Here is a 12,726-nt window from a genome sequence, read left to right as displayed (position 1 = left end):
TCCCAGTTCCACATGTCCAAAAGGAGTAGGAAGAAGCAAAGCTTATTAAATCCTACCCCTCCATCTGGTACTTTTACAATCAGTAAATGTTACATTTGTTCACTTCCTGCTTTCCTAATATAGTTTATGATTTTTTTTTCATTCATTCATTCATTTTCTACCGTTTTTTCTTCACGAGGGTCGTGGGGGTGCTGGAGCCTATCCCAGCTGTCTTCGGGCGAGAGGCGGGGTACACCCTGGACTGGTCGCCAGCCAATCACAGGGCACATATAGACAAACAACCATTCACACTCACATTCATACCTATGGACATTTAAAAAAAATTTTTTTTGAATTTTTTGAATTTGTAATTTTTTTTGAATTTTTTGCAAATATGGAAAAATCTGCAGTCATTTTACCAGAATAAAGTCAAAATATTAAGATAATTTTTTTTTATCTAACAAAAAAGTCGTCGAGTTGTAAAATGTTGTAAATGTAAAATTTAGAGAAAAAAATAAAATTTTAGTAGCACAACACTGAAACAATAAAGAAAAATAATATGAGAAACAAACAATGAATAAAGTTGTTTTTTGGGGGGAATTTTTGTGGATTTTTTGTGGAAAAAATGATGTGAGTAAAGTCAAAATAAAATGTGGCATTATTATATTGTATATGTTATTATATTATTATATTATGTGTCATGTGTCAAGTTCAGAAACCTGAACCTAAATGCATTCCTGGTCTTTGGCAGACATCCGCGGCATCGAGGACTTCCTGGACAGCGCCTCCCACCAGGGCATGGACGTGTCATTGCAGAAGGTGGAGTCCAACGTCAACATGATGATCACCAGCCTGTTCAGGACCATGCGAGTGGAGGAGCTGCATCGCTACCGGGATACGCTGCGTAGAGCCGTGCTGTTCATGAGCCCGGCCACCGCCAAGGCGTTCATCTCCGAGGTAAAGTGCTCTGCATTTTTCATGCTCAAGTTCGAACTTGGTGTATTTTTCATAGTACTTACAGTTCAAATTTCACAGCAAATTTTCACGCAGGCCTCACAGCTAGGAAACCCTAGGTTCGATTCCACCCTCGGCCATTTCTGTGTGGAGTTTGCACGTACTCCCCGTGCATTGCATGGTTTCCTGCAATCCTGCTGTTTCAAATTGCTTATTTTCTCTTATTATATTTACAATGGGCCAAGTGGTTAGCACGCAGGTCTCACAGCTAGGAAACCCTATTTCGATTCCACCCTCGGTCATCTCTGTGTGGAGTTTGCACATTCTCCCCGTGCATTGCATGGTTTCCTCCCACATTCCAAAAACATGCTAGGTTAATTGGTGACTACAAATTGTCCATAGGTATGAATGTGAGTGTGAATGGTTGTTTGTCTATATGTGCCCTGTGATTGGCTGGCCACCAATCCAGGGTGTACCCCGCCTCTCGCTTGAAGACAGCTGGGATAGGCTCCAGCACCCCCACGACCCTCGTGAGGAAAAGCGGTAGAAAATGAATGAATGAATTCATTAATTAATCCTGCTGTTTCAAATGGCTTATTTTCTCTTATTATATTTACAATGGGCCAAGTGGTTAGCACACAGGCCTCGCAGCTAGGAGACCCTATTTCAATTCCACCCTCGGTCATCTCTGTGTGGAGTTTGCACATTCTCCCCGTGCATTGCATGGTTTCCACATAGTCCCACATCATAGCTCCATAGCTCGGACATTCCATTTCAAATGTATTAATTGCATTATTAATGCATTAATTGCAATAAATCCTCATTATTGCCTTGCAGCTGAAGACTTAGGGTCATTTAGGGATTTCCATTTGCTCCAACGCATAAAGGATACAGAGGGTCATGCTTGAAAGCCGTGGGCTCTTTGCATTAATTCATCATTTGAGGGTTAGCGTGTTAGCGTGTGGCTTAATCCCATACGTCACGTTCTCATCTCTGTTTAATTAAAAGTGACCTCCATAAGTTCACAGTCACACAGTCTAATTTGGATGATGGCGTGACGGGATGAGGGGGTGTGTTTTTTTTTATTGTGTGTCTGTGTGAGTGTGACACAACACAAACAATACTTTACTTTTGTGTTCGTGTTAAAGTTAAAAGTCCAAATTAAATGAAGGGCAATGCATTTATTTAAAGATGTTTTGAAGTGATTTGTTTGTTGTTTTTTTTTAACCAAGAAAGAACACAAAACCGCGTCTTTTTCCTGTTCTTCTACAATGACTACAAGCTTACAAGGTCGAAGTTCTCGCTGATTCTTCTACAAAGCCGGCCCCCTTAAACAAGCATTGGGTTACTTCAACTGAATGCCAATGCATGATCCCTGCTGGATTCCTTTACACCCTGCCCACCATAACTACCCCAAACCCGAAACACTGGTGAACCTTCCCACCAAAATGACCCTAAGAGTGCAGCGACAACTCAATTCAAGAGGTCACAAAAGACCCCACAACAACATCCCAAAGAACTGCAGGTATCACTAGCCTCAGTTAAGGTCAATGTTAGAGTTATGACTCCACCATAAGAAAGACATTGGACAAAAAGGCCTGCATTGCAGAGTTCCAAGACCAAAACCACTGCTGAACAACTAAAAGAAAACATCTTGATTATCTCCAAGACTTTAGGAGAACACTCTGTGGTCTGACGAGACATAAGTTGAACATTTTGGAAGGTGTGTGTCCCATTAAATTTGACATAAGTAACAGAAAAAGAACATCATACCAACAGTAAAATACAGTGGAGGTAGTGTAATGGTCTGGTGCTGTTTTGCCTGCTGTGATAAATGGAACCATGAAAAACACTGAAGGAGAATATCCGGCCATCTGTTGGTGACCTCAATCTGAAACTTGGGTTCCGTAGCAGAACAATGATCCAAAACACACCAGCAAGTCCACCTCTGAATGACTGAAGAAAAACCAAATGAAGACTTTGGACAAAAAGGCCTGCATTGCAGAGTTCCAAGACCAAAACCACTGCTGAACAACTAAAAAAAAACCACTAAAGTTCATCTCAATTTTGCCAGAAAACATCTTAATTATCCCCAAGACTTTAGGAGAACACTCTGTGGTCTGACGAGACATAAGTTGAACATTTTGGAAGGTGTGTGTCCCATTAAATTTGACATAAGTAACAGAAAAAGAACATCATACCAACAGTAAAATACAGTGGAGGTAGTGTAATGGTCTGGTGCTGTTTTGCCTGCTGTGATAAATGGAACCATGAAAAAACACTGAAGGAGAATATCCGACCATCTGTTGGTGACCTCAATTTGAAACCCACTTGGGTTCTTCAAGGACGATGATCCAAAACACACCAGCAAGTCCCCCTCTGAATGACTGAAGAAAAAACAAATGAAGACTTTGGACAAAAAGGCCTGCATTGCAGAGTTCCAAGACCAAAACCACTGCTGAACAACTAAAAAAACCACTAAGGTTCATCTCAATTTTGCCAGAAAACATCTTAATTATCCCCAAGACTTTAGGAGAACACTCTGTGGTCTGACGAGACATAAATTGAACATTTTGGAAGGTGTGTGTCCCATTACATTTGACATAAGTAACAGAAAAATAACATCATAGCAACAGTAAAATACGGTGGAGGTAGTGTGATGGTCTGGTGCTGTTTTGCCTGCTGTGATAAATGGAACCATGAAAAACACTGAAGGAGAATATCCGGCCATCTGTTGGTGACCTCAATCTGAAACTTGGGTTCCGATTCATTATTGGTACAATTTGGAATGCGGCCCGTTACGACTATAGTCACATTTATACTCTTTTTATTTACAACATATTGCGCAACTGCAGGGTCTTGAGACACATGCTAACTCGCAAACTAGAGAGCTAGCGACCTAAACGGTAGCCTTCAAGTTATTTCCTTTCAACTTAAATAGCCAAAAACGTACCACTTCCACACGGATAGGGAGGATAACTATTAACAGTTATTTAACCTTTAACATGAACATTAATCAAACGTAATAATTTTTTCTGGGTACATGATACCATACAGCATCCATATCAAACTTGCGCGGGCCGCACTAACATTAAACTTTCATATCAAGGCGGGGGTCTCAAACTAGTGTCCTGCGGGCCACATTTGGCCCGCGGGCCGCGTGTTTGTGACCCCTGCCTTATATCCTCAAATGTTACAGTGAGGGCACTTATATGGTATTATATGGTTTTCATTGAAATAGTATAGTCATGACAAAAGGTCGTGTTGCTGCTGGATGTTCACAGTTTCCGAGTGATAATTAGACATTTTTTTTTTTAATTTTGCTATTCAATAACAACAAGACAAGGAAGAACAAACTTATTCGGCTCGAATTAATATGTTATGTCTTGCTTTGATAATGTAGAGTACGCCTCTCCAGATAAATTGGTGACTATTTTACATTTAAATAGTATTGTCATGACAAAAGGTCGTGTTGCTGCTGGATGTTCACAGTTTCTGAGTGATAAATAGACATTTTTTTTTATTATTTTGCTATTCAATAACAACAAGACAAGGAAGAACAAATTTATTTGGCTGAAATTATTATGTTGCTATGTTACACCGCCATGTTTGCTTACCTGAGCGATATTAACCCAGTGATATCAGTTCCGATGCAAGCTAGGACAGGGAGGGGCAAAGGCGTGCAACACGGTACAAATGTCCTGCTGTCAGTTTTTTCCACAAATGCGGCTCTCCTGCCATGGCCCTGATATTTCCCGTCTTCCTCCCTCACACAGCACAACAACACACTTTGCATCCAATGTGCAACAAAGTGTGGAGTATAAATTTTGCTATTTGATATCAAAGAAACCTTTTAAAATATTCACAACAATGCCTTTTCCGGGACGACTTTCTCTTTAAGTGACTTGAAGAACCGTCAAGCGAGAGCCGACTCCACAGATGACACACATCACAAATTAAACATGAAGAAAAATACTCTGCGTAAGGCGACGATGAATAATGTATGGCATGGATACATCTGTCTACACTGCACTACTTTTGGCTTGTTTGTTTTTGTCTGAGTTTTAAAAAAAAATGCTACCATCAGAGTCTTTTTCTAACTTTGATGACAGCGTGAGCTAACAAATCATACACTTAATGCAGGATTGAGCAAACTACGGCCTGGAGACCCTATTTCGATTCCACCCTCGGCCATCTTTATGTGGAGTTTGCACGCTCTCCCCGTGCATTGCATGGTTTCCTCCCACATTCCAAAAACATGCTAGGTTAATTGGCGACTCCAAATTGTCCATAGGTATGAATATGAGTGTGAATGGTTGTTTGTCTATATGTGCCCTGTGATTGGCTGGCGACCAGTCCAGGGTGTACCCCGCCTCTCGCCTGAAGACAGCTGGGATAGGCTCCAGCACCCCCGCGACCCTCGTGAGGAAAAAGCGGTAGAAAATGAATGAATTAATGAATATTTACGATGGGCCGAGTGGTTAGCACGCAGGCCTCACAGCTAGGAGACCCTATTTCGATTCCACCCTCGGCCATCTTTATGTGGAGTTTGCACGCTCTCCCCGTGCATTGCATGGTTTCCTCCCACATTCCAAAAACATGCTAGGTTAATTGGCGACTCCAAATTGTCCATAGGTATGAATATGAGTGTGAATGGTTGTTTGTCTATATGTGCCCTGTGATTGGCTGGCGACCAGTCCAGGGTGTACCCCGCCTCTCGCCTGAAGACAGCTGGGATAGGCTCCAGCACCCCCGCGACCCTCGTGAGAAAAAAGCGGTATAGTAGACCCTATTTTGATTCCACCCTCGGCCATCTTTGCGTGGAGTTTGCACGTTCTCCCCGTGCATTGCATGGTTTCCTCCCACATTCCCAAAACATGCTAGGTTAATTGGCGACTCCAAATTGTCCATAGTCCATGATAATCTATGTTTAAGGTCAAACTCGTCGTGAAATCTAATATTTGGGATATATGTTGGTACCGGTACATGTTTTTATAACATACAATAAGTCAAAAATTCCTACTCTGCTTGCACTGTGCAGCATCTGCATGCCCCCACCCCCGAGAGACCTGATCACATTTGTAATTGAGGAGCCAAACAGATGCTCCTGTGCACCGACTACAGCTGCTTTAGTCTCATCACCGCTAATTCACTCCAGCATCAACCCTTCATCCTCTGACACTCATTTGACCCCCTTCTAGCTCGCTTGCTCGCTCGCTTTTTGGTTACAGCTCAATTTAGCATCCTCACTGACACGACGCATACTTGCCAACCTTCCAGAATTTTCCTGGGAGACTCCTGGATGTTATCCCCCTCCCTGTGTAAAATGGATTCCTTTTATTTCCCAGGTTCTTAGGATTTGCTGTGTTTGAGCTGGAAACACACATACCGTAAATACTCAGGTTAATAGCGATATTAAAGTAAAAGACGGGTTTTCTGTAGTTTCTATATTATGTATAAACTACTGATGCGATAAAAAAAAAAATAAAAAAAAATAAAAAATAAAAAATAAAAAATAAAAAATAAAAAATAAAAAATAAAAAATAAAAAATAAAAAATAAAAAATAAAAAATAAAAAATAAAAAATAAAAAATAAAAAATAAAAAATCTTGTCTTACTGTTGTTTACAATGAAATCATAAGCGGTCTTAATGCTGGCAGCTCTAATTCATTCATTCATTCATTTTCTACCGCTTTTCCTCATGAGGGTCGCAGGGGGTGCTGGAGCCTATCCCAGCTGTCTTCAGGCGAGAGGCGAGGTAACACCCTGGACTGGTGGCCAGCCAATCACAGGGCACATATAGACAAACAACCATTCACACTCACATTCATACTTATGAACAATTTGGAGTCGTTAATTAACATTAGTATGTTTTTGGAATGTGGGAGGAAACCATGCAATGCACGGGGAGTGTGAATGGATGAATGAATGAATGAATATTTACGATGGGCCGAGTGGTTAGCGCGCAGGCCTCACAGCTACGAGACCCTATTTCGATTCCACCCTCGGCCATCTCTGTGTGGAGTTTGCACGTTCTCCCCGTGCATTGCATGGTTTCCTCCCACATTCCAAAAACATGCTAGGTTAATTAGCGACTCCAAATTGTCCATAGGTATAAATGTTGAGTGTGAATGGTTGTTTGTCTATATGTGCCCTGTGATTGGCTGGCGACCAGTCCAGGGTGAAACCCGCCTCTCACCTGATGATAGCTGGGATAGGCTCCAGCATACCCCTAGTCTGGGTTAGCGTAGTTTTACATCACATCATAGTACCTAATTTCTTGCCCGTTGTGTGTTTATTGTGCCATACATTCCCTTGTGTATAAAGTGTGTGTAGAGTGTGAGGGATTGACATTTGTGAACATCAAGGTGTGTGTGTGTGTTTGTGGTGTCATGGACAGTTGACCTCTCGCCTGAAGGCACCATATAGTGTTGTCACCATGGTGACAGAGCGATAGACAGAGAGCACAATAATGTTAAGAGAGTAGACCCGAGCCAAAGATGAGTGAACCCTTAGAAGCAAAACAATACCCATGCAGCATATACACATACTCTCGGTATTTTTAGAGTCTTTCTACTTGTGTTCCACCATTTACATACGTCTCGCTCACACACACACACACACATACACACATACAGTATATGTTTTTACAGCAAACCTCTCAGGTCATGTTCTTCTGACGATACGTGTCCATATCCCGCTGGAGGCCTGCAGGTTAAATCCTTTTAATTCACCTGCGTACTATCAGTGTTGACCCTCAGGACTTATATACTTGATATGTTTTTGGCTCGCCGAGCCTCATTGTAAAGACATTTTACAGCGAGCAATAAAAGGCAGTAATATAAAAATGATCGTGTGTGTTGCTTTGGCTCGTATGAAGTCAAATATAAGACGGGTAAATTACTTTATATTAGGAGTTATACAAATATATCTAAATAAAGTAATGGCTTATTGATATTGGTTTGTATTATTGTTTAAACTTCTTTCTGTTTAATTAAAACTTTTTTTTATAATATAAAAATATAATATATGCTAATATATTATATAGACAAACAACCATTCACACTCACATTCATACATACAATTTGGAGTCGTTAATTAACATTAGCATGTTTTTGGAATGTGGGAGTAAACCATGCAATGCACGGGGAGAACGTGCAAACTCCACACAGTGATGACCAAGGGTGGAATCGAAATAGGGTTTCCTAGCTGTGAGGCCATTCATACCTATGGACAATTTGGAGGGCAGCTGTAATAATAAAAAAAAAACTTCTTTCTGTTTAATTTCATTTTTTTTATATTATAAATGCGAAATATAAACCCTAAGATGAAAGCATGAAATGGTGAATTTTTAGCAGCTATTATGTGTGGATTATCGGGTGTTTTATGTAAGTAATGATTGATACAACTGATTCAGGGTCTACACACTAAAGCCACTTGACATTTTTCCATCCTAATCTGACTGCAAAAAAAAAAAAAAAAATTCCCGTCACGTCGCTGTTATCCCCTTTTAACAGCAGCTTTTGCTTTTGTAAACAAGTCAAGCACACACAAAGTTTGCAAAGCTTGTGGGAAGTGACAGCATGCATTGTCGAGCGTTCTGACAGCTGCTCACTCCCAAAAAAAATACCGAATAAAAAGACTGTATAGTGTGACTGACTGAGTGTAGGCAGGCCTGCAAACGCGCTTGACTGTTGTTTGTCATATTTGATTCTTCTTCTTGGCCGAGATGTGGTAAGGATGAGATAGAAAAAGGGTGTGCAATTTGTACGCTAGAAAAACTCCAATCTAAGTCACATTAAATACCGTATTTTCCGGACGAAAAGTCGCACTTTTCCTGCAGGCGGCACGGCGGTCGAGTGTTGAGCACACAGACCTCACAGCTAGAAGACCAGGGTTCGATTCCACCCTCGGCCATCTCTGTGTGGAGTTTACATGTTCTCCCCGTGCATGTGTGGGTTTTCTCTAAGTACATTCCAAAAACATGCTAGGTTAATTAGCCACTCCAAATTGTCCATAGGTATGAATGTGAGTGTGAATGGTTGTTTGTCTATATGTGCCCTGTGATTGGCTGGCCACCAGTCCAGGGTGTACCCCGCCTCTCACTTGAAGACAGTTGGGATAGGCTCCAGCACCCCGCTTTTTGTGAAGAAAAGCGGTAGAAAATGGAAGGAAGGAAGGAAGAAAGGAAGGAAGGAAGGAAGGAAGGAAGGAAGGAAGGAGGGAAGGAAAGGAAGGAAGGAAGGAAGGAAAGAAGGAGGGAGGGAAGGAGGGAAGGAAGGAGAGAAGGAAAGGAGGGGAGGAAGGAGGGAAGGAAGGAGGGAAGGAAGGAGGGAAGGAAGGAAGGAAGGAGGGAAGGAAGGAGAGAAGGAAGGAAGGAAGTAAGGAAGGAAGTAAGGAAGGAGAGAAGGAAGGAAGGAAGGGAGGAGGGAAGGAAGGAAGGAAGGAAGGAAAGAAGGAGGGAGGGAAAAAGGGAAGGAAGGAGGGACGAAAGGAGAGAAGGAAAGGAGAGAAGGAAGGAGGGAAGGAAGGAAGGGAGGAAGGAGGGAAGGAAGGAGGGAAGGAAGGAGGGAAGGAAGGAAGGAAGGAGGGAAGGAAGGAGAGAAGGAAGGAAGGAAGGAAGGAAGGAGGGAAGGAAAGGAAGGAAGGAAGGAAGGAAGGAAGGAAGGAAGGAAGGAAGGAAGGAAGGAAGGAAGGAAGGAAGGAAGGAAGGAAGGAAAGAAGGAGGGAGGGAAGGAGGGAAGGAAGGAGGGACGAAAGGAGAGAAGGAAAGGAGGGAAAGAAGGAGGGAAGGAAGGAAGGGAGGAAGGAGGGAAGGAAGGAAGGGAGGAAGGAGGGAAGGAAGGAGGGAAGGAAGGAAGGAAGGAAGGAGGGAAGGAAGGAGAGAAGGAAGGAAGATAGGACGGAAGTAAGGAAGGAAAGAAGGAAGGAAGGAAGGGAGGAAGGAAGAAGGGAAGGAGGGAGGGAAGGAAGGAGAGAAGGAAGGAAGGAGGGAAGGAAGGAGGGAGGGAAGGAAGGAAGGAAGGAAGGAAGGAGGGAGGGAAGGAAGGAAGGAAGGAAGGAAGGAAGGAAGGAAGGAAGGAAGGAAGGAAGAAAGGAAGGAAGGAAGGAAGGAAGGAAGGAAGGAAGGAGAGAACGGGGGAAGGAGGGAAGGTCGGAAGGAAAGAAGGAAGGAAGGAGGGAAGGTCGGAAGGAGGGAAGGTCGGAAGGAAAGAAGGAAGGAAGGAAAGAAGGAAAAAAATTGTCCATAGGTATGAATGTGAGTGTGAATGGTTGTTTGTCTATATGTGCCCTGTGATTGGCTGGCCACCAGTCCAGGGTGTACCCCGCCTCTCACTTGCAGACAGCTGGGATAGGCTCCAGCACCCCGCTTTTTGTGAAGAAAAGCGGTAGAAAATGGAAGGACGGAAGGAATGAAGGAATGAAGGAAGGAAGGAAGGAGGGGAGGGAAGGAAAGGAAGGAAGGAAGGAAGGAAGGAAGGAAAGAAGGAGGGAAGGAGGGAGGGAAGGAGGGAAGGAAGGAAGGAAGGAAGGAAGGAAGTTGTCCATAGGTATGAATGTGAGTGTGAATGGTTGTTTGTCTCTATGTGCGCTGTGATTGGCTGACCAGTACCCGCCTCTCATCCTTGTAGCGGTAGAAAAAGAATGAAGTTGTACAGGATACATTCAACAAGACAAAAACACAACCGATAGTCTTGGTAAGTAGCTAGCTTAGCGCTGCTGTCTCTTACATTCAGAAGGAAGCGGAGCATTCCAAAATAAGAGCGCAGGAATTTTTTGACACATTGTTTACTTTCAGACTATGAAGGCGTTTTTATGCGGTATTTTTGTTTCAGGCATTGATCCGCTCATCCGCTCGCAATACATGTGTATTTTTGTATGTGTGTACTGTATATATACATACATATATATTCTGTTTGTGTTCTGCCTTCTCTCAGTAGATCTGCCAGTTGCGTGCATCCAGTGTCTGATCAATAACCAAAAGGCCAACGAGCACACACACACACACACACACACACACATACACACACATACACACGCATGTGCAGGAGTGGATGCATGTTAGCCCCTCTTACCCTTTGCCTCCATAGAACATGCACATGCGGACCTTTGCTGTCCGAGCGGAGACGAACGTAAAAAAGAATAAAAGAAAACGACTCTGCTGCTGCTTGTCATCAAAAAGCAAGCGAGTGATCGATAATATCGATATTTGTACACGGAAAGCAGGGCGACAGCCTGTCACTGTGGTGCTTTGGTGGCAGAGTACACACACACACACACACATACATATGTGCACACGCACAGCAGATCATTGGTGTGTGACCACTGCTGGATCAGGCTAATTAAAGCAGCAGTAATGGCAGTGATTTCAAGTCATTAGCTGCAAGGAGGAAGCACACGGGCCTTTGACACCCCTGTGACTGGTGTCGTGGTATGCTCCATTGCTTTTGAAGCCAAAGACTTAATTACATCAACCTCTGTTTTCCTGAACAAAATAGGCTTTACGCTTGGAAATGTAGGCTCACTTCGACTTGCTGCGGGGCGGTTTCAAACATAATGTACGTCTTTGTGCGCCAAACACGATGGAGAAAGTATTATTGACTGCAGTCTTCTCGTTCGTTTGTTTGTGATGGCGCCATGGTAACCGTAGAACAGTAAAGTTATTTTGATATATGCCAGTGGTACGCATGTCGTGGCTGCTCAGTAAAATATGAACAACACAATTAACAGGGGTTAAGACAGAGGTCTCAAACACGCGGCCCGCCGGCCAAATGTGGCCCGCAGGTCACTAGTTTGAGGCCCCCGCCTTGATATGAAAGTTTAATGTTAGTGCGCCCCGCGCAAGTTTGATATGGATGCTGTATGGTATCATGTACCCAGAAAAAATTATTACTTTTGATTAATGTTCATGTTAAAGGTTAAATAACTGTTAATAGTTATCCTCCCTATCCGTGTGGAAGTGGTAAGTTTTGGGCTATTTAAGTTTAAAGGAAATAACTTGAAGGCTACCATCTGAGGCGTAATCCTTTTTTTATTATTATTCTCTTTTTTTTCCTTTTTTTCTTTTCATTTTTTCTTCTGTCAATCGATTAAAATCGTTAATCATGATTAATCAGATATGTCCATAGTTAACTTTGAATTATTCATTCATTCATTTTCTACCGCTTTTTCCTCACGAGGGTTGCGGGGGGTGCTGGAGCCTATCCCAGCTGTCTTCGGGCGAGAGGCAGGGTACACCCTGGACTGGTCGCCAGCCAATCACAGGGCACATATAGACAAACAACCATTCACACTCACATTCATACCTATGGACAATTTGGAGTCGCTAATTAACTTAGCATGTTTTTGGAATGTGGGAGGAAACCGGAGTACCCAGAGAAAACATGCAAACTCCACACAGAGATGGCCGAGGGTGGGAATTGAACCCTTGTCTCCTAGCTGTGAGGTCTGCGCGCTAACCACTAGACCACCGTGCCGCCCAACTTTGAATTAATCACATTTATTTCCAGATATAAATATTTTTTTATATATATAAGTAAAGGAAATGTGCAACTACAACGATAACGACATAAAATTTTATGTAAAAAAATATAAATTCTGGAAATATTTAATTTTCTCAAAAAAAAAAATCAACGAGGCGCATCATAATCTGGTGCGCTTTATTTGTCCAAAATCCATAAAAAATTTCACGTTTCACTGTAAAAAAAACGAAAAGCGTTGTTTTTGTTGACTGTCTGCCACTCTGCGGAGCTTTTCTACCCGTCACTCACACAGCCGATCACAGAGTAGCAC

General features: G+C 42.6%; 1 protein-coding gene across 5 annotated transcripts in view; it reads left to right on the top strand.

Annotated features, from left to right (window-relative positions):
• The window catches only part of grid2 (glutamate receptor, ionotropic, delta 2), a 487,185-nt gene that overhangs the window by 294,885 nt on the left and 179,574 nt on the right, over window positions 1-12,726 (top strand). For all 5 annotated transcript variants that reach the window (XR_009129664.2, XM_058071482.2, XM_058071485.2 and 2 more), the window contains exon 4: window positions 731-936. Coding sequence is in view for 4 of the 5 variants with exons in the window: in XM_058071482.2 (XP_057927465.2) it covers window positions 731-936 (206 nt within the window). In the remaining variant the exon portion in view is untranslated. The remainder of the gene's footprint in view (window positions 1-730; window positions 937-12,726) is intronic.

The sequence above is a fragment of the Doryrhamphus excisus genome, linkage group LG3, assembly GCF_037039965.1.
Source record: "Doryrhamphus excisus strain RoL-2023G ecotype Guam linkage group LG3, RoL_Dexc_Guam_v1.1, whole genome shotgun sequence".
NCBI classification, from domain to species: Eukaryota; Metazoa; Chordata; class Actinopteri; order Syngnathiformes; family Syngnathidae; genus Doryrhamphus; species Doryrhamphus excisus.
Note: the sequence above shows the minus strand (reverse complement) of the source record. Positions and strands in the feature narration are given on the sequence as shown.